Source organism: Lissotriton vulgaris, chromosome 8, assembly GCF_964263255.1.
Source record: "Lissotriton vulgaris chromosome 8, aLisVul1.2, whole genome shotgun sequence".
NCBI lineage: Eukaryota > Metazoa > Chordata > Amphibia > Caudata > Salamandridae > Lissotriton > Lissotriton vulgaris.
The window spans coordinates 1,244,708,526-1,244,730,812 of NC_141696.1; the positions used below are offsets into that span (position 1 = coordinate 1,244,708,526).

Below are 22,287 nucleotides of genomic sequence, written 5' to 3' on the forward strand. Positions count from 1 at the left end.
AACGCCGCGCGCCGCCAAAAAAATCCGCTGCGTGCGAATTTGCGGATTTTGCGGGAAATTCGCAAATCTCGCGGATTGCGAATTTCCCAAAAATCCGCAAAATCCGCGAGCGTAACGGATTTTCCGCCCATGCTTAGTTCTTTTGCCCAACCCGTGGAATACTTACTCATCTGTTCTCTCCCCATCACTGGCAAAAGCAGCCTTGTGCCCATACTACTAGTACCATGTTCTTGCAACCTGCTCTTTCGCGCACGTCTCCGTTGAAAGTTTCTGTCACAGATCACTTTTCTCCTGAGGCGGAAGCCGGGAGCACGATCTGTACTTGTTTTAAAATTTGAGAGTCACTATTCTGTGTTGTGTTTTTAACTCGCCTTACTCTTCTCCTGACCTCTTTCAGGGCAGAAGCTTTCTCCTAAACAGCCCGCGCAGTGGATTTTAGCGCTGCCGCGGACTTGACAACACACACACTTCTTGCCGCCATTACCAGCGATCCTCGAGGCCACGCCCCTTTCGAGGCCATGCCCCCCGCCCAGACCTTAAAAGACGCTGACTGCAAGCGCCTGGTTAGAATCACTTTCTCCTGAGGCGGAAGCCGGGAGCACGATCTGTACTTGTTTTAAAATTTGAGAGTCACTATTCTGTGTTGTGTTTTTAACTCACCTTACTCTTCTCCTGACATCTTTCAGGGCAGAAGCTTGCTCCTAAACAGTCCGCACAGTGGATTTTAGCGCTGCCGCGGACTTGACAACACACACACTTCTTGCCGCCATTACCAGCAATCCTCGAGGCCACGCCCCCCACCCATCGCCGTCCCACCCTCCCTATTAAGCATGTGCATTTTCCGGACGCGCAGCGGACGGGCGCAGCGGGCGCGCCGTCAGCGTGCCGCAGGCGCTCCAAAGGAAGCCTGTCTACGCCCGTCATCGCCAAGACATCGCCTCTCGCCTGTCCCCCTGGCCAAGCTCTACGGGAACTTCACCACTATGATAGGGAACTTCTTGTCGCCCTGAACCCTGGCCAGAGCTGTGAGGAGATATCAGGCCACCTCGGACAGACATGCCTACAATGTAAGTCCTGTCATTTCGCAACACCCAGCCGCTGCCTATCTGGGCACAGATTAGGCTCGCCTAAATATACCCCTCTTATCGTTCTCCAACTGAATGTTAGGTCCCTCGTAAAACACCACTTAGAGGTAAATACTCTCCTACTTGATGAGAACCCTGACATTCTCTTTTTATGTGAAACCTGGCTTCGTGATGACATGACTAGTCTACCTAACCTCACGTTACCGAGAGCTACTTAATGAAGACTCTAAATAGAGACGCTAGAGGCGGCGGCATAGCAGTCATCTATAAAAAGCAATATAGCTGCTCCTTTACTAAGGAAGATATCTGGGGTTGTGAAAGTGCTCAATTCAAGATCACGACGGGCCCTCACTTTGCCCTGTCTGGCCTCTACATCTATCGACCCCCTGGACCTGCTTCTAAGTTCATCGAAGCTCTCCTTGAGGTGGCAAACTCCTTAGTGGTGGGTTCGGCCAACTTCACTATATTAGGAGACCTTAATCTCCATTTTGACTTGACTCAAGACCCTACCATCAAAAACCTCCTGGCCGACTTTGCAGCCTTACAATTAAACTCTTTAATCCAGGCTGCCACACACTCGGCTGGGCATATATTAGACCCTGTCTTCACTAACATCCCGGAGGTTAGGACAGAAGTGCCCAAACCTATGGGATGGACAGATCATTATCTAATCAAAATTACTATAATGGTTAGGGAAACGTTCAACAAGGACGAGCCAACTCGACGCCTAAAGAGGCCTTGGCATAAACTTTTAACCAGAGACCTCCACTCCACTCTAGGAGAATTCCATTATGAGACAAATATGGATATCAATATGACATACGCTGCCTCATCCCAGCCAAATGGACTAAGGGGCGCAGCTCTCCCTCCAACCCATGGTATAATGACACTTTGAAATCCATGCGGAAAGATAGCAAAAAAGCCGAGCGAATCTGGAGAAGGGATTATAATGGTAGGGATAAAGCATCTTATCTATCCAAACAAAAACTCTATCATAAAGCTATTTGCTCCGCGCGCGCCTCCTTCTATGCAGAAGAAATCAACTTTAGCCCGAATCCCGCCAAAGTTATTTTTAAATTGGTGCAAGAACTGCAGAGTAGCAGAATCCCTGCCTCCAGTATTACCTCCGCGCAGCAGTGTGAGGACCTTGCAATGTTCTTTGTAGAAAAAGTGCAAAAAATCTACAGATCATTCCCACAGCACTTTTCTGACCCGCCTAACTCCACTAACTCCATTATTAATTGCACCACCATGATGCTTATACCAGAAATCTCGTATGAGGATCTAACTAAACTCTGCAGGAAAGTCAAGTCTGGCTCCCCAGCAGACCTGATGAGGCCGGCCCAATTTATTGAATCTTTAGAATTTTTTCTACCTTCCCTGGCCTCTATACTTAATCTTTCCTTTTCTTCGGCTAGTGTCCCGACTGTTTGGAAACAAGCTTGGGTCTCCCCCATTTTTAAAAAGCCCACTCTAGACCCTTCCAAACTAGAAAGCTTCAGACCCATCTCGCTGCTCCCATGGTTGTCTAAACTTGCGGAGGCTCATGTAAACAACGTTCTGTCCCAACATATGGATCAAAACAACATCTTGGACCCATCTCAAAACGGGTTCAGGCCGGGCCACAGTACTGAGTTTGCCCTCCTGGCCACGACTGAACATCTCCGGACAATCCTCGATGCCGGTCAGAGTGCTGCGCTGATTCTGTTAGACCTCAGCGCAGCCTTTGACCCAGTTTCTCATAACATTCTGTTAAATCGTCTGGCAACAGTAGGTATTACCGGTCTTGCCCTGGAATGGTTCCGCTCTTTCCTGAAGGACAGATCCTTCCGGGTGTCAGCTCCCCCGTTTCTCTCCCAGTCCCATTCCATCGGCCAGGGAGTCCCTCAGGGCTCTGCACTTAGCCCATCCCTTTTTAATCTATATGTGCAGCCACTCGCGGCAGTGGCTAAGGTGTGGGACCGAACGCTGGTGTCATATGCAGATGACACGCAGCTGGTCATCACTCTCACCGAAGGTCCTTCTACTTCGGCCTCAAGATTTAGGGATGGCCTGGCTGCAGTAGCCCAGTGGATGACGGACAACTGCCTGCAGCTTAATGCAGGCAAGACGGAGGTGCTGCTCCTTGGGAAGAATACCAGCTACTGGAATGAGCACTGGTGGCCCACATCGTTGGGCACCATTCCACCACCTAAATCCTTGGTCAAAAATCTGGGCGTCTGGATGGACTCCTCGCTTAGTTTCCAGACCCACACAAAAAAAATGGCAGCTACTTGTGTGGGCCTGCTGAGGAGCCTCAACCCAATACTTGTTTTTTTTTACTCTAAAGTCCGCCAACTCATTGTTCAAGCCACAATTCTCTCCCGCTTGGACTACGCCAATGTTTTACTTCTGGGCGCCAACAAAGCGGAGATAGCGTGACTGCAACGCATGCAGAACTCTGCGGCAAGAGCCTTGGTTGGTCTTCCCCACAGATGTTCGGTCAGAGCTACCATTCGAAAGTTGCATTGGCTGCCCATTGAATCTCGTATTCAATTCAAAACCCTCATCATGGCATATAAGATCCACAAATCCGGATGCCCAGAACTTCTGCGCCCGCTTCTAACACCTTACGTGCCACGGCGCAATTTGCGCTCATTAGGCCAGCACCTACTGACTGTACCCCGTACAAAGCTTTGCCGTATTGGCGGTCGCTCCTTTAGAGTTTTGGGAGCCGAGCTCTGGAACTCCTTGCCACTGAACATTCGTTCTTTGGAAACCTGTCTGCCTTCCGGAAAGCTATTAAGACCCATCTGTTCCCCTCTCCTTAGGATTCCTGTCTGTCTTCCTTCTTCTTCTTTAGTACAGCTCCTGTGGTTCCTTAGCGCCGGGACGCCTCTTTGCTGGGGCAGCTGTTGCGCTTTATCAAAATGTTAACATAACATAACATAACATCCCAGTTCAAATCATAGGTCTCTTGCATTGTCTACAACTCATTTTGCTCTTTTTTTGGCACCAGTGTGTGGATGATCTTTCTAATCTTTCACAATATCCCCCATTTGCTTCCAGGAGTGGCCCAGGCTTCTTCACTCTTTAGGCCACACCCTCTCAGCCAAGTTCCAAGTACCAGACACTATTTTTTGCATTCCCTTTAAGTAATGAGCATGGCTCAAAACTCATCACCGCTTCTGCTGGGCTAAAATCATTTGCACTGTGTTCGTTCCTGCTAAAACATAGGCACTCTGGATTCTCCTACCAAGATAATTCAGATGTAGATCCGGGAATATCAAGTGATCTGATAAGTGTCCACAGTACTAATGCGGTAAGACAACCAAATGGGATTCTTGTAAAAGAATGTGCCACAAACTAGCAATCTGAAAAATATCTACCAGGCTCCAGGCAGATTGGGCACCAGAAATCATGTACTCGTATGGTCACACCTGGATGCTTTTTTCAGAAAAACAGATAAACTATGTTGTTCAAAACAAAAGATTGGCCTGCGTTGCACGCCGTTGCTTATATTTTGCCAGTAGCTAGGTACTAATGCCAGGCTCTGGGTTAAGGTCTCACAACATGATGTCAGGTTGTCGTATTCTAGTGAGGCGCAGGAGGTGAAGCTTCTCCAGTTTTGAAACAAGCTGCTCTCTAGCTATGCATACAATCCAGGCTTCCTACAGTCACTCAGCAGATAGGAGTGGTTGTGTGACAATGAGGTCATCAATTCTTCCACATTACTTCAGCCACTTTTGATGTTTGGTCCTCTTTAGTGCCCTACTGCTACTCCAGTACTGGCACTGCATGCTGTACTGCAATCTTCCAACACCATCAAAACTCATCCTCTCAGTCATGGCAACCACAAATGTGACAAAGCCGGCGACCCAAAATAACTAGTAGGATCAATTCTTTGAGTGGAGTTTGGTAAGAGAGGGGCCAGGAAACGTGGACAGCACCTTAGTTGGCTCTGAGGAATTGAAGTCTATCACAACCAATAAATAATGAAATAGTGACACTTGCTTATTAATAAATTGGCAGAAAGAGTTCAGTGGGAGCGAGGCATTATGAGCCATGTGAAAAAAAGTGATCTTGTCTGATAGAGGACTACCATACTCAGATGAGGGAACCCATAGATGATCTAATCCCGTGTAAGACTGTACAAGATAAAGCTAAACTCAAACAAAGCTGGTGGCTTAACTACGATTTAACAATGATGAGAATTAGGCTATGACGGCTGAAATGTATCTGGTGAAAAATGATGTACCAGAAGATAAAAATAAATTATTGTTGTATACTAAGTGATATAAAAACTCTATCAGAATGGCTAGGTCTATATAGTTTAGTGAGAAAATACCGGAAAGTAGAGAACAACGCAAAAGCATTTATTAGGGAACTAAAGGCAAATACATCAAAAGCATTTATTAACCCCTTCGCTGCTGATGACGAGCTCAGCTTGTCATCAGCCACGGGTGGCGTGTGCTGATGACGAGCTGAGCTCGTCATGTAACGCGGTATTATGAAAAAAGCCGCACAGCGCAAAAATCGCCGCAGCAGCGATGCAGTTAAGTAACTAGGCAACAAACATCTAAGAGTTCAGAAGCCAAATGCAAATTTGCAGAGTTCTTTGAGAAGAGGAACTTAAAGATTAAGGTCACACTACAAGATGTTTCTAGGCTTAACTACAAACAATGAAAATGAGTGGACTATTGGAAAGAATCAAGCAGTACCTAGTCAATTCACAAATCTAAATGAGGAAGCATGCACCACACTAATAAAAAATAGTAAACCATTCGGATTTTGCATTGTAATTGACATTGCGTAGTAATACCCGCGTTGTGAAGGCATGCATGGTATTTCTATGCGATGTAATGAGTGCTATTCAGGTAAACAGTCAATACAACGAGGCTGCTACCACGCAAGTTGTTACATCGCATGTGAAGTAACTGCGACTACCATTACAACGCAAACCATTATATCGCATGCGCTTTTAAAATGCATGCAATGTTATGGTTAGCCACATCGTTGTGAGAACACCGGGCTGTTCCGTTTCCTCACAACGACGTGCACCGCCTCTCTGTTGACGCTGGAACAAGGAGAGAGGAACCATGAGGAGAGAGAGGTAAGGGGGATTTTGCTTGGGGTGGGGGTTACTTTTTAAGAGTTTAGGGTAGTGTCAAAGTAGTGTTGTAATGTTTGTGTAGTGTAGGGTTGTATTTTAGGATTTAGGGTAGTGTCAGTGGGGTCATGCAGGGTAGAGTTAGCGTGTAGGGACTGCACTGGGAGTAGGGGGAGGGTCGTGCTGGGGGTAGTGTTTTAGGGTTTAGGGTAGTGTTGTGGTGTTTGTGTAGTGTAGGTACGTGTTTTTGGGTTTAGGGTAGTGTCGAGGGGGTCGTGCAGGGTAGTGTTAGAGTGTAGGGGCCAGACTGGGGGCCGTGACGAGTAATGTTTTAGGGTTTAGGGTAATGTTGTGGTGCTTGTTTAGTGTAGGGTAGTTTTTAGGGTTTAAGGTAGTGAAAGTGCGTCTTGCAGGGTAGTGTCAGAGTGTAGGGGCAGGACTGGGGGAGGGTCGTGCTGGGGGTAGCGTGTTAGGGTTTAGGTTAGTGTTGTGGTGTTTATGCAGTGTAGGGTAGTGGTTTAGGATTTAGGGTAGTGTCTGGGTTCTGCAGGGTAGTGTTAGGGTGTGGGAACCAGACTGGGGGTAGGGTCGTGCAGGTGGTAGAGTTTTAGCGTTTAGGGTACGGTTGTGCTGTTTGTGTAGTGTAGGGAAGTGTTTTAGGAATTAGTGTAGTGTTGGGGGGTTGTGCAGGGTAGTGTTATTGGAGGGAGAGGACTGGGGGTCTAGGGAGGGTTGGGGAATTAGTGTACGGTTGGGGTTGTGCATGATAGTGCAGTGTTATTGAAGGGAGAGGACTGGGGGTCAGGGGGGCTTGTACATTAGGGATTAGGGTAGGGTAGGTTGGAGTCACTTACCTTGCAAACGCTTACCATGAGTATACCTATCCACGCATGCCTTAGCGTTGAAATGGCATTCGTGGTAAAGGTATAGTCGTGGTAAAATTTTGCGCTGCAATGGTATTTGTGGTAATTGACGTCGCGTAGTAATACCCGCATTGTAAAGGCATGCATGGTATTTCTATGCGATGTAAAGAGTACTATTCATGTATAGATGTTTTGCAAAAATCCATTAAGAATTCAAATTAGTCTCAGAATTATTTATACAAGAGATATTAAATTCATCATTAAGCACAAGATATGTACCAGATGAACTGAAAAAGGAAATGATTGGACCAAATTATGAACGCTTTTCCCCCACAAATTTGTAGAGTATTGGAATGTACTGTACTTGAAACTCCTGATAAAACTCGCCAAGAAACAACAATACGCCCTGCAAGCAGCAGCAACAGCAGCAAAGACGGGTAACACTCTGCCTCAAAAACTCAGAGAAGGAGCTACTCAAGGACATTTCATAATACAACTGAAGACATGGCTTTTACCATTGCTATGAGATCCCAAAAGTTAATATTTGTTGAAAAGTCTTTGACATATTTGTGCCACGATACTCACGGGTGAAAATTTGCACTTAATAAATATTAGAAATAGAAAATATAGCCCAAGACTCCATGGGTTCATAGAAAAAGAGCATCAACTATGGAAAAAGAAGCAATTAAATCGATGTAGACAAGATGGTTATCAACTTATCTCATGAAGTACCGCCTATTGTAATCTCAGGAACAAATATAACATTTATGCCTACTGACCTCAATAATCTCTGACACTGAAGCAGTGGAAGCTAGAACCTTAGCGTTTCCGCGGTATTGGTGCACCTGGATTACAATACCGGATGCTCTACAGCATATTCTCATTAACATGTTCTGTGTCCTTGTTACATGCAGTATTAAGAATCCTTTCTACTGTGCATATGTTGGCGCTCTCCAGGTCTTATCATTGACATTGCTGCCCATGTGATGTCCCAAACTTGCCTTTGTGTACATCTTGATGTCCTTTTCTAAGGGTAACCAGACTCTGCACTAGGTAAGACTTTGACCCTCAAAACATGGCATGTGGGTGAACCACATTGGAACTGCCTCATCCAGACTTACTGAAAGGGCAGGGTTTGGTAGTTACAGAGGTGTGGTTGACGCAGATCCAGATGACTAATATACCCAAAAAGAGGGCCCACATGAGCCTGTACCGATTGCCTGCCTTTTTATTATATTGCTCCAGATTTCTAGGCACCTTTCTTTATACCTGGATCATTTATTCTTCTTATTCACTTCACCACCATACTGGAAGAGAGATGGTCCCTCCTCTGGGTAGAATGCGATTCATAATCCTACATCTCATCGGAAGAACCTTCAAATATGTGTTTTAGTATCACAATAGTACCTTGCAAGTATCCTAGAGTTAGCTGTATTAATATCCAAATGGAAAGAATTAACTTGATAGGATGTATTTAATTGTGCAAAGAATTGTTTCGCAAACATATCTTCAGAATTTAGATTGAAGCACACTAGGGTAACCCAACTGAGTAAAATTACTGGTCAAAATTGTTTTTTTATAAATGAAAATCGACAATCCGAGCTAGGGAAAATATTGGAAAATGTGAATCGTAGAAATGAACAAACAGAAATTATGCCAGGGCAAATGTTCATGAATTTACAAATGTGTCTAAATTTAAGAGGTGGGACAGTCAAACTACCCCATAACTTTGTGGTCTCTAGATCAGAGGAAGGCTGCAATTTATAATTATCTCTCTTGCTCACGGGTCCACAGAGTCAGTCTTGCCATCCTAAGATGTTACCATCTTAAGGAACAAACTGCAATTAAACCAACACAATGGCACCTAAATCAGCTACTGAGCTCCTCTTGAAAACTCCTCACTTATAGGCAGTTGTAACCGGATTATGGTCACCCTCAGGTTGGAATCAAAGGCGTAGTTAGCAGTGGTGCAACAGGTAGTGGCAATTGAGCCCCAGGCCTAAGAGTCCCAGAGAACGTAATTATTGCTGTATTTAACTACATGACCAGCTGTCGGGGGGAGGGGTGCATTTTATTTGCTTACACTAGGGTCCGTGGCACACGTGCTACGCCACTGACTGGAGCCTAACCGCTGAATAGAAGCCCAGAGAAGATGTTATCCTGACTTTTGCAAACTCCTAAACATTTCACCTTTTCTTTAGAGCAGACAAATGTCTCTGTTACCATTATCTCATCTTCACCCTTTTGTCTTGTCAGACAACTCCTACAATATCCACCCAGAGGCAAAACCTCAAATAAATACCTCATGATATGTAAACACATGACATGGACAAGGAGGCAAGGATAGACAATGGTCTGAAGGGATCCCCCTCGAATGAGGTCCATCTTATGCAGTAGGCACTGAATCACTTAACAAGTGATGATTTCCTCGCATACTTGCTCACCACAAACTGATCTAATCCCAGCCAGAAGGAAAGTTCTCAAGCAATTGTGTTTCAATGTATAATGCTGCATCACTTTGACCACCAATGCGTTACCTGTGGCACCAGATGATAATAGAGGAGAGCAGAATTTTAAACACACACAGAACCCGCACTTCAGTCCATCATGTACTTTTAAATAGATACAACTATAAAAAGTATCATTTAACATGCATATGAGCACAGCCATTATTGTACTCAGTGTACCACCTCTCCTTCAGAAAACAACTTAAAACTTGGATATTCGATAAGTAACGTACCCCCCCTCCCTCAAGCGCCTTGAGACCCTCTGGGTGAGTAGTACGCTATACAAATTTTAACTTGAACTTGAATGTAAGAAGTATTTACAGAAAGTCATTTTGTTATCACCATTAAGTATATGTTCTTACAATGCATTACCATTTCATGCAACATTTCCAAAGGAAAAGCATTGCCTCCTGGAGATCAGGCGGATGGTGTAGGGATAACAGTATGCTCCATTATGTCCTATGTTTGACCTTAGAAGGAGTTTGACTGGCAAATCAATAACCCTGAATTTTGCAATGAAAATGTGTATGATCATTGGAATTCGACAGAGATCCCGTGGTGAATAAGAAGGATTCTTTAGTAAATAGTATAATGTTTTTTTGCAGGAAGTGGTAAATGGCAGGGGCTCGTGGTTTGGGGTTTGATTGGTGTGCTTCTTAACATCAATAATTTTGTGTTAATGACTTTTTGTATTTGAACCTCAATTTAATTTAATTTTACTAACTTCTGAGATTTTACTTTTGAGTTTGGTGAATTGATTTATTTGACTGAATAACCATCATTAATTTGCTTGTTGCCAATTTTGCCCAAGAGCACTTTACACATGGACAATTAGCAGTGTTAAAAAAAAATAAGAAGATGTATCCAATGGTTCACTTGTAAAAAAACTGGCCATGGTGTTGAAAACTCGGCACTTATGCATAATTTCAATGGGTTCTCAGAGAATCAGATGTGTGGAGGATTTCCTCCACAACATAAGGGTTGGCATCCGGCCCACACAAGGCATCATGACTCCACCTTGCACAAGCCCTGTGAACTAAAGCCAGAATGCAAAGTTCTGTACCATCTCAGCTCGCTGTTCTGCAGTGTACCCTGCTAGTGATTTCAGATAGATCACTGATGCTACTTATAGTGCGCTCGCAACGTGCAACTCGCTGCCCCCCCCCCCCCCCCCCCCCCCCCCCCACTGCAGATACTCACAGGGGAGAGACAACTTTGATTGTGGTTTTAAAGGCGTACCCTTTATCTTTATTGAAACACAGCTCCAGTGAGAAAAGACGACATAAAAACCATAGTTAAACAGACATTACAATTATGAAAATTTCAGGTCATAACATAAGCACGAAAACAGAGTAAAGATTGTACAAGAAATATAATTTTGGGTAGTACCAGAAGGCCCCAATTCCTTATCTATTCCCCCAGCCCTGAGGATTATTAGCAAGCATCCCCTAGTGGCAACCCACAATTACACCCCCATCTCTTAGAGGAATGGTCAATAACCACTATTCTACACTACTCAGGGCACCGCATAACGCTCTGTCCCCGCTGGGGTACCTGTCTCTAGGCGAATCCCCACCAAATTGTTCAGTTCCAGGCATCCAGAGGTAGATCAGAAAGTTCCAGGACCACCAGCAAGTCAGTCCCCCCTTCCCACCTGCCCAGTGCCCACACAAAATAACACAAGCAAATTGCCCAAAATTTTCAACTCCAGGCATCTCGCCCAAAATGAGCAACTCCAGGCATCCCGGGGGGAGCAAAAAGGTCTAGGACCACCACCAGGTCAGTACCCCTTTTGCCTGACCTGTGCTCACACAACTCAACACCCCTCCAAGGGGTAAGTACAGAAATCAGTCCAAATCATTTGGGCATCCCCTTTTTTCTGCTGCTAGAATTTCCGCCAATTCCGCCTTACTCCAGGGGTGGGTGGGTTGCAATGAGGTGTGCTGGAGCATGGTGGAGAGGAAAAGAGGACACTCTCCTGCCTCACAATGCTTTAAATGTCCTGTCCCGGGCACCTCCTGATGACATCATGACCTGCCTTTGAAGGCAGAACAAACAACGGACTCCCACCTTTGCGGGCTCCAGCTCGTGGAGAGATTAACGGCGCCCCTCAGTATTTGCGGGGGGCGCCTGGGCATTCTGTGCTTCGGTGAATCACCTGATCTTTTCCAACTCCCTTCTGGGTTTTTAGAACTTAAACAACCCCCTAGACAAGCAAAATATTTCATTGTGCTTTCTCTTTTTCGATAAAGAGTGAAAATAAGACTATTTGTTAGAAGCTTAGAAATACATTGGCATTAGTTCGTGTGTGGAGATGGAAGCAAATGAACGCTCAGGGTGACCAGTTCACAAAAAGTTAAGGATGGTAACAGCGCCCTTCTCGATGTTGGAGACTCTGGGGAGTAATCTCAGCCTCAGATTTACTTTTTCAGAGGAGATCAAGATGTCATCTCAGAGACAGTACACACAGAATGAGCCTGATGGCTGTGGAGTGGCAGGTGCCGAGTTATTAATATGATATTTTAGGCAATAAGCAATTTTGAATGAGAGAGGAAAAAGCAATTTACCTGAAGTATCCGGATTGAATAGGTTTTCCGTGCTGGCCACTTGTCCTTGCTGATGGAGGGTGCTACTCGGAGACCTCTGGCTGGCAATCAGAATCCTGCTCTTTGCAGATGGCAATCTGGAAACAGCGCCCAGGCCCAGCTGAGGCTTCAGGAGCATAGCCGGCCGATAAAAGCCGGATGTGACGTCATAATGCGAGTACGGCGGGGAACAGAAGTCCTCTTTCCCAGACCGTTCTGCCACCTATGCAAGGAAAATATATAAAAAAGGCATTCAATACAAGTAAAAAATAAGTACACCAGATAGATTGCCGCCTGGTCCTTTCCATAGAGGTATGATAAGTATTTTAATGTTCTGCCAATAAAGAAAAAATGGGAAAATCAACTAAACCGGTTATTTTTCTCATTTCTTTACCTACTTTAAAAAGTAAAACATAGAAACACTTTGAACAGCTGCCTTAATGATCCAGTGTTGACAATTACCATAAACAAAACCAGAAAGGCCATGTAAAAATTAATAAAGAGATTTCATATAAAGTTCTCAGTAATTATCATGTCCAGTTCTTTGCAGAATCTTAAAAAGTAAACTGATGGCTGGATTTTTTTCCTAAGGAAGAAGGCCACCCTAAACAATAGATGCCTTCTTAAGTACTGACCTTCCGTAAGCGGCCTATCCTATAGTTGACCTCGTATGTGATTGATCTTAAACTTAACTTTAAGATAGGTCACAAAAGGCCAAAGGTCTGATTTTATTTGATATTGTAAATGTAGTTGTTCTGTAGAGTGACCATGTGTCTTCTGGACACTTTTAAGACCGTCCTCTGTTATTGGTCTTAAGGATACTACTTGCAGTGTGAGGGGTAGGGGGTAAGATAGAGTCAGGGACACGGCCCCTTGAGGCCAGGAATGGGGCAATATCACTGGTCATACAGGATGCTTGGTCCTTTTAATCGGTGGGGTCGTTTGATAGACAAATATCAGTTGAAGAAGGCTAACTCGAAGAGCTCTGTTTTCAGGCTGTTCTTTTCTTCCATCAAAAATGGTACATACTGATGTATACGCACTAACCTACCTTATGCACTATCCTAATCTACAACAGAACAGTCAATCAGTAGAATAATAATACTGCGTCTTGTAAAGCGCATAGCCCCTTCTTGCGAAGTGTCCCAGCACTGGTTTACTGATTTCTGGAAAAAAAAAGTTTTGCCTTACAGCTGGGTCAGTCTTAATATTACCCAAAGAGCCAGGTTTTCATTTTTTTCTGAAAAAACTTTCAGAGGGAGCTAGCCGGATCCCAGCTCGGAGAGAGTGCCAGCTTTTTGGTGCAAGGTGACTGAAGGCACTGCCTCCAATTCTAGCTCTTTTACATTCAGGAATGAAGGCCTGTTTTTCTTTGACCCGCCATAAGTTTCTAATTGGAACATAAGGGGGAATCCTTGACTTCAGGAAAGAGGGGCCTTGAGAAGTGAGAGCCTTGTAGCAATAGAAGAAAGCTTTAAACATAACTCTCTGTTTCACTGGCAGCCACTGCAGTTTCTCAGAGAGGTACTGATGGAGGCACGCTTGGGAAGTCTGAGCAGTGCCCAAGCAGCCGCATTCTGGACCCGTTGAAGTCTGTTCAAATGGGATTGAGATGCGCCCATGTAGAGGGCATTACAGTAATCCAGCTTGATGGTCGGGTGTACAGATGGTGGTTGTCTTCTCCACCATCATCAGTTGCAAACACATCACCAGAACAAAGACAATCTTGAAATGCACCACATGCACTGTACCTTTGTTGGCATGTCTGGTGATCTCCTTGCCTCTTATAGTGTCATGCCTCATTCCTTTTGGCCCTACTCAGCATTTTTCAGGATATCCAATCGTTAGTAGGTGTGTAGTTTTGATGTAGGCCTGCACATCTAGGTTGATGACGTTAGGACATTTAAGAGTTTTAAACATTGACAACCAAAGTTGTCCTATGTTGGTTGATATCACCCACCAATAAAATTGGCAATTGGAGTTCTTATAACCCAAAAATGAAGCTTTCTTTCAAGAAACGCATTCCTCTTTCTCTGATTCATTATCTGAATCTCCTTTTTAACCAAAATGAGGATTTTGCCTCTATTCTTCTATTCTTGTCCCCTCTTCTCAGTTGCACTTGGTTGAGTAAGGTGTATATTTTTGCCATAAGTAAGCCATATTAAAAATATACATTAGAAATGTTAACATCACATAAGGCCGAATCGATGACTGACACTGTAGTCAAACAAAAGAAGCAACAGATAAAGCAGGTGTAAGAAGAAAACAATCAGAGCTGAAATTTAAGAGACAAGAACAATTTCCCATTTTGAAAGTTTAAAATAAAGAAGAAAATGATATCTAGAATAAAGCCATAATAGAGCATAATATACATTGACAGTGCATCGCTACTCCCATTGGAGACCGGTCCAAATCCTATTCATTTTAAGCCAAGAGTGCCGCCCTCTATCTTTAGCCAGGGCAAGTTCCATCTTGTACACCTGTCTGAGTAGAACCCAAAAATCATAACATTTGGACTAAAATTGTCAATCCAGACTCTGGCGACACATAATCGAGCACATGTTATAATGATGGTAGCTAACAGGTTCACATAGCTAGCAGCTTCGCTTTTAATCCCCAAAAATATTTCTTTCTCAGTAAGCTGAAAATGTTGGCAGAGAAGTGGACTGAGAATACTGGAGAGCCCACTACAAAACCTGTTCAGCCATGGGCAGTCAACACACATGTGACTAAGGTCTGCGGCGTAATGTTGACATTTCGGACAAAATGACTTATCGGAAGATGGAGAGGCCCACTTGGATATAATCTCCGGTGTATAATATAGCATATATACTATCCGGTGCTATTGTAACTTTAAATTAACCGATGTTACCACTCGATCTAATATGCCCATAGACTCCTGTATTTCCTCAGCCACTATTTCAGCCCTAAGAAACCAACTTAATTTAGCCGCAACCTGTAAGCTATCATCACTGGCGATTGCAAGAATTTTCTGATAAATACACCGCTAGAACCTCAGCCAGAGACTACATATTCCAGACAATATTCCCGTCGAATTCGGCATTACTAATATATTTTTGCCTCGTATGAAAAAATCCCTAATTTGTAAATTTCTTAAAGAACGTACTTTGCAGAAGACCAAACTTGTCTTTAAGTGAGGCAAAAGAGCGGAAACCCCATCCATCATATAGTTGACCAAGCCGGGTGATGCCCTTACGTTGCCAGACTTTCCCAATAGGATCTTGAAAGACATCCGGCAGCATAGGGTTGCCCCATAGCACCGTACATTGATGCAACGCAGGGAATGAGTATTGCTTACAAATATCTTGCCATATCCGGATAATGTCTTTAACTACCTTAAACTTCACTTGCTTGTATAGTTAGGGTCGGAAGTCTTCTACAGCATGAACCTAACCGATGGGCCACAGGCTAACTGATAACACAGCAAGGCTGGACCAGCATCCAACCCGCAAAGCAGGCCACGGATCCAACCAACAACCCAGTAGAGCCTGAAATCTGGGAGCTTAAAACCCCCTCGTACATACAGTAGTTTTATAAGCTTGAGAGCCCTCCTGGCATGTCTGTAAGCCCAAATAAAGATACCTAAGACACTGTCTAATCTCTTTAAAAAAGACCAAAGAACCTGCAAGGGTATTGAATGATATAAATATAAAAGAATGTTCATTCTTATGAAGTTGCACCTCCAATATATATGCTTAGCAGGAGCTCATGCCAACTACGCAGTTTAGCTGATGTTATCTTCAGAAGGAGTTCATAGTTCAGAGATACAATATCATCAAACTGGCTGCTAAGACATACACCAAGATAGGTAGCTGTTTGTGTAACCTCTAATGCTAAAGGCAGGCCTACCGATTGAAAGTTTACAATTGTCTGAATTTTGGCTAGATTCAGCTTATAACCCAAGAAAGAGCCAGATAGTTCAGTCTCTTGCATAATGTGAGCAATATCATCTCCAGGATTAGCAGAAAAGACTGCTATATCATTACCTTATCCAGTTACCTTAAGTTCCATATTGTTGAGACACACTGGGGAGATCCTTGCATTTAACAACAAATGCCTTATAAATGGCTCGATGTAGAGGGCAAACAACAGGGGGAACAGAGGGCATCCCTGCCGTGTCCCCCATTGAACGACAAAAAGGGCAGATGTCATGCCATTCAATTTAATTGTCACAACTGGCTTTTTATACAGCTTCTGTACAAAAGACATAAACCAGGCGCCGAGACCGAATGTCGTCATGGTATGCCATAGAGCCTCCCAGGCCACTCTATCAAACGCCTTTTTCATGTCGAGCATAACCATGCCTATCAGTTTGCTAAATTTGCAAGAGGCATCAAAGGCAGCTATAGCAGAACTAATATGTGCCGTTGTGTCTCTACCAGGGACGAAGCCATGCTGCCGCTCTTAGACTAGCTTATGGATAACAGGAGTAAGACGTGAAGCCAGAACCTTAGAGAAGATTTTGCCACCAGCATTAATTAAAGATATCTGATGATAAGAACTTCTATTGTCAATCGGCTTTCCCTTCTTTTTAAGGAATACCACAATATTGGTAACACTCCATGAAGCAGGAGCGTCGCCCCCATCAGTGATATCAATACTCAACCGCATAAAAACTGGTGCTAATATATCCCTGAAAGTTTCGTAAAATTCAGGCGGGATAGCATCCTCGCCAGCCGCCTTTCCGGAGGGTAGAGACCCAATAGCATCTTCGACCTCAATTATCTCTATATCTTTCTGTAACTCATCGAAGTCCAAAGAGTCAAGTTGAGGCAGACGACCCTTCTGTAAATACTGATGGAAAGTATTTTTGTTAAATGGAGCAGACTCAGAATATAAGTTGGCGTGAAACAATCTAAACTGCTCCACTATATCCTGTGGCTGAGTAAAGGACAAACCACCATCTCCTTTAATGAGTTTAATGTTAGACCTAGCCTTTTGGTCAGCGATCTGAATTGCCAACAGGTGCCCCCACCCATCCCATTATTCATATTGCAAAGTATTGTGCTTGTCATGATTAATAGCAATATTATCCATTAGCCCTCTATTGATTTTAGATCGGGCTATTAAGAGCCAAAGATATAATAACTGAGCCCCTGGATCCATAATTACGATTGCCCCAGTGTGTTGGCACTCTAGGTCTAAGTAATCACGTCGATCCTGTTCTGCCGCTTCTGTTGCCCACCGATTTTGTGCTAAAATAAACTGAAAAGTCACCCCCCTGACAAAAGCTTTCATACAGTACCATCCACTTGCAATATTGGCTGTGCCAAGATTGTTACTCAAATACTCCTTCAGTGCCCTTCTAATATGTACCTGGTACTCAAGATTGCTAAATAAGTGTCTGGGAAGTGAAAAAGCAAGAGACACCTTACTAGCTCCAAAAAGTTTTTTACAAAGTTAGCATTACTGGATTGTGGTTGGATGTAAATTTGGGGCAGACTTCTACCCGTGCGTTTTTCACCAATGAACTCATAATAAAAATCATGTCAATACGGGAATAATGTTTATGTGGATTAGAGTAAAATGTATACCCTGGCAGTGTTGAAACAGTATCCTCCAGGCATCATCGAGCTGATGTATGTGCAGTAATCCCAGCAGCGCTGCTCTGGTCCTGACCATTATGGCCCGTGCCTTGCTATTGGTAGTATCTAAATTACTATCCATAATACAATTGAAATCACCCAGAATTATCAAATCCCCGGCCCACCCCAATAATTTGGCGCTTAAATAGTCAAAGACATCGGGCCAATCGAATTAGGACCATAGTGTTACGATTATGTGGTGCACAACACACGACTTAACGCACCCTTGCTCCATATACAGTAGGCTTCTTCTAAACTACAAACTACATTTCCCATGACTCCTTGCGCCCATTGAGAGTGATGGCGTCCCATAAAGATAGATGCCTTTCATGAAACGCTGTCTGATTTTTCCTCGCATTTCCGTGCTGGTTGTTCCGTCCTGCTAGTGCTCGGGTGGCATTGTCGGCCACCTCCTGTTCTGCCCTCTGCTGGTGGGCTCCTGGTCAGGAGTCCGTGCAGAGGACGGTTTCCCTATTTTCTGTTTTCGATGGGCATTGTCAGCCGATATCTTTCCGCTCCCGTTGGTGAGCCCATTCTCTGTGTTCGTGCGGGAGAAGGAGCTTTTGCTTTCTGATCTGATCGGCATTATCGTCCGAATCGGGTCCTGCCTCCCGTTGGTGAGTACGCTGTTGTGTTCGTGCGGGGGACGATACTGGTGTACTGTACCATTGGATTTGATTAGGATTATTTCACACATTGCCCCCCGTTGGTGAGCCCATTCTCTGTGCTCGTGCGGGGGACTATTTCCATGAGGCAATCATCAAGTTGGGTTCTGAGATAATTCTTGCCTACCAGAGAACAAGGATCAGTCCCAGATGAGCGCCACTCTTGGTAACATTGTTTTGTATTTCATTCCGACATTATTTCTTATGTTGACCCTTTGCTTCCGGATTGTCCTGACATTACCTTATTTTTCTTGGTAACTCCGCCTTGCTCAAATAACAGATCAGGGACCTGTCATCCTTATTGGAAAATGATCGTTGGAGGCCTCGGCACTATGCTTTCATAATAGTTCCCCTCTTTAAACCAGCGAGTATTAACAAGGGGTATGTTATGCAAATTAAAGTTTAATTCATGGGGATATATAGATTAGACCTATACGACCCTAATATATATATATAATCTCTGGTTGTGTTTACTCCCAATACAGTCAGAATTATACTTTGGATTATAACAAGAATCGCAACAGGGCTCAAGCACAGTCGTATGCTACTAGTTTTCTTTACAGGTATTCTAATATATATAATCTTGTATGGTGGAAATATTTGTGGTACAGCATTTGATGGTTACCGGTTGTTCTTTGTTGTTTCAGGTCTCCCTCCTAGCTGTCCCCTTCCTTTCCTTCCCTCACCTGATCCTGCAGCTGACCTGTGCCATTACGGTTATAAGGCTCGGCTACATCAGGAGGTGGACATTTCTGTCATCACACAGATCCTGAGGACTGGTGACGTAACACATAGACAGCACAAATCGTAGCCATACGGCCTGCTATCAGCAACTGAGCTATTGCCCATCTTCCCTTGGGATCTGCTAATTTACGTCAAAAAGTGGCATTAGGTTCCTAGATTTCAGTATGGTGACTCCACGTTTGCTGACCGTGCTGGTTAATGCTGTGGGCGTTCCTAGCCTTCTTCTTCATTCACAACTCGCGGTACCCGCTTCGCGGGTCCCGCAGCGTTTTCTCTGCCACCTGGAAGCCTTGGACAGTGTTTGTTGGGAAAGCGTGTGCTGCGCAGGGCTGCGAGCGTGTGGGATCGGACTTCGAGTACCAGAAGCCTTGGTAACCCGCGCCTCCCGTCACCTGGCCGCTCTCCCTGTTCGCCATGCCCTGCCTTAGTGCCTTCACATTTAAAAGGACTTGGAGGCAGAAACGCACTGGGACAATTTGCTGACCGTGCTGGTTGCTGCTGTGGGCATTCCTAGCCCTTCTTCTTCATTCACAACTCGCGGTACCCGCTTCGCGGGTCTCGCAGCGTTTTCTCTGCCACCTGGAAGCCTTGGACAGTGTTGGGAAAGCGTGTGCTGCGCAGGGCTGCGAGCGTGTGGGACCGGACTTCGAGTACCAGAAGCCTCGGTAACCTGCGCCTCCCGTCACCTGGCCGCTCTCCCTGTTCGCCATGCCCCGCCTTTACATTTAAAAGGACTTGGAGGCAGAAACGCACTGGGACAATTTGCTGACCGTGCTGGTTGCTGCTGTGGGCGTTCCTAGCCCTTCTTCTTCATTCACAACTCGCGGTACCCGCTTCACGGGTCCCGCAGCGTTTTCTCTGCCACCTGGAAGCCTTGGACAGTGTTTGTTGGGAAAGCGTGTGCTGCTCAGGGCTGCGAGCGTGTGGGACCGGACTTCGAGTACCAGAAGCCTCGGTAACCCGCGCCTCCCGTCACCTGGCCGCTCTCCCTGTTCGCCACGCCCGCCTTCACATTTAAAAGGACTTGGAGGCAGAAACGCACTGGGACAATTTGCTGACCGTGCTGGTTGCTGCTGTGGGCGTTCCTAGCCCTTCTTCTTCATTCACAACTCGCGGTGCCCGCTTCGCGGGTCCCGCAGCGTTTTCTCTGCCACCTGGAAGCCTTGGACAGTGTTTATTGGGAAAGCGTGTGCTGCGCAGGGCTGCGAGCGTGTGGGACCGGACTTCGAGTACCAGAAGCCTCGGTAACCTGCGCCTCCCGTCACCTGGCCGCTCTCCCTGTTCGCCACGCCCCGCCTTCACATTTAAAAGGACTTGGAGGCAGAAACGCACTGGGACAATTTGCTGACCGTGCTGGTTGCTGCTGTGGGCGTTCCTAGCCCTTCTTCTTCATTCACAACTCGCGGTACCCGCTTCGCGGGTCCCGCAGCGTTTTCTCTGCCACCTGGAAGCCTTGGACAGTGTTTGTTGGGAAAGCGTGTGCTGCGCAGGGCTGCGAGCGTGTGGGACTGGACTTCGAGTACCAGAAGCCTCGGTAACCCGCGCCTCCCGTCACCTGGCCGCTCTCCCTGTTCGCCACGCCCCGCCTTCACATTTAAAAGGACTTGGAGGCAGAAACGCACTGGGACAATTTGCTGACCGTGCTGGTTGCTGCTGTGGGCGTTCCTAGCCCTTCTTCTTCATTCACAACTCGTGGTACCCGCTTCGCGGGTCCCGCAGCGTTTTCTCTGCCACCTGGAAGCCTTGGACAGTGTTTGTTGGGAAAGCGTGTGCTGCGCAGGGCTGCGAGCGTGTGGGACCGGACTTCGAGTACCAGAAGCCTCGGTAACCAGCGCCTCCCGTCACCTGGCCGCTCTCCCTGTTCGCCACGCCCCGTCTTCACTCTACTGGTCCATGTATTTAAGAGAAGGGCTTTCCCCGCGGCGGGGGAGCGTCCCGGGAGAAGCTCGGGACAAGGGCGGGACCGTCTGTGGCCGTCCGGGGTCGGAAGAGGCTGGGCTGGGCCCCCCCTCTGATAAGCTCAGTGTTTTGGTCTTATTATTATTAGGTTTGTACTCCCACCTACCCTTGAGTTCATCTGATAGTAATCCCTGAAGTAGCGTGTTCTTAATTGTTTATAGGCTTACTTAACTTGCCCAACTTCTGTTTAACACCCCCCTTTTTTCCTTAGGCACTACTTATTACTGTATTATTATTTAAGAATGTCTAGCCCTATTCCTAACTCTCTTCCTAATTGTGTGAGTATATCCATTCTCGGCCCCCTTGATAAATATTTTGCTAAAGCAACTAAGGATATTGATCGAGAGTTAGCTCTAGCCGAAAGGAGTGCCGAGCGTCGCCTCTCAATTGAGCTCCTTAAGAGACAGGCTCCTTCTAGTCAAGCGAAGTCTCCTATATGCACTTCGGTACATGCTGAGACGGATGCGGAATTGTTTAACACAGATAATATACCCTTAATTTTTCAAGAAAGCCCGCCATTATTGGAAGATTTGGATGTAGCTGTGGAAGGTCAAAGTAACTTGCCCACGGTTGTATCCAATAATCTTATAGATCTTAATACCCCTTCACCTTTGGACGCTGTTCCCCACTCTATTAGTAACATCTTACCTCCACCCTTGAAGATCCAAACTGAGGTAGTCACGTTGCTTGATCCTCAATCTATCACTAAACCAAGTAGAGCACGTGACAATCAAGAGACTAGAGGTGCGGTATGCTCCCCAGTTAGGAAAAGAAGGAGGAAGGGAGGGAAAAATAAAAGTGGGTCTGGCAACCCGTGGAAGCCGCCACAGGTAGCTGTCCCCAAAGAAACCCCGCCAGATGTAGTGGGGAAAGAATTAATAGTGGAGAAAGAAGTAATAGCAGGGAATGTTGTTATGGAACATAAATCCAATCTTAATGATGGGCTTCTTGAGGCTGTTGAAAGTCTTTTAAAGGCTCTTATTCTCCCTCTTGTTGAAAGGCTTAAAAGACTGGATAAAAAACTGGATCGCCTTTTACCAGAGTTTACTCCCCCAGAGAACCCAAATCCAATTACCCCAGCCATTCCAATTGAAAACAAAACCATAACAAAACAATCTGAAAACAATCAAAGCAGGCAACATACTTCCACTATGAAACCAAATAACGTGACTGCTAATAAGAAT

General features: G+C 45.3%; 1 protein-coding gene across 1 annotated transcript in view; it reads right to left on the reverse strand.

The window, feature by feature from the left end:
- Positions 1-22,287, reverse strand: part of MTUS2 (microtubule associated scaffold protein 2) — a 1,086,829-nt gene that overhangs the window by 949,080 nt on the left and 115,462 nt on the right. Inside the window, exon 2 of the mRNA XM_086935158.1 lies at positions 12,112-12,352. Coding sequence (XP_086791284.1) covers positions 12,112-12,352 — 241 coding nt within the window. The remainder of the gene's footprint in view (positions 1-12,111; positions 12,353-22,287) is intronic.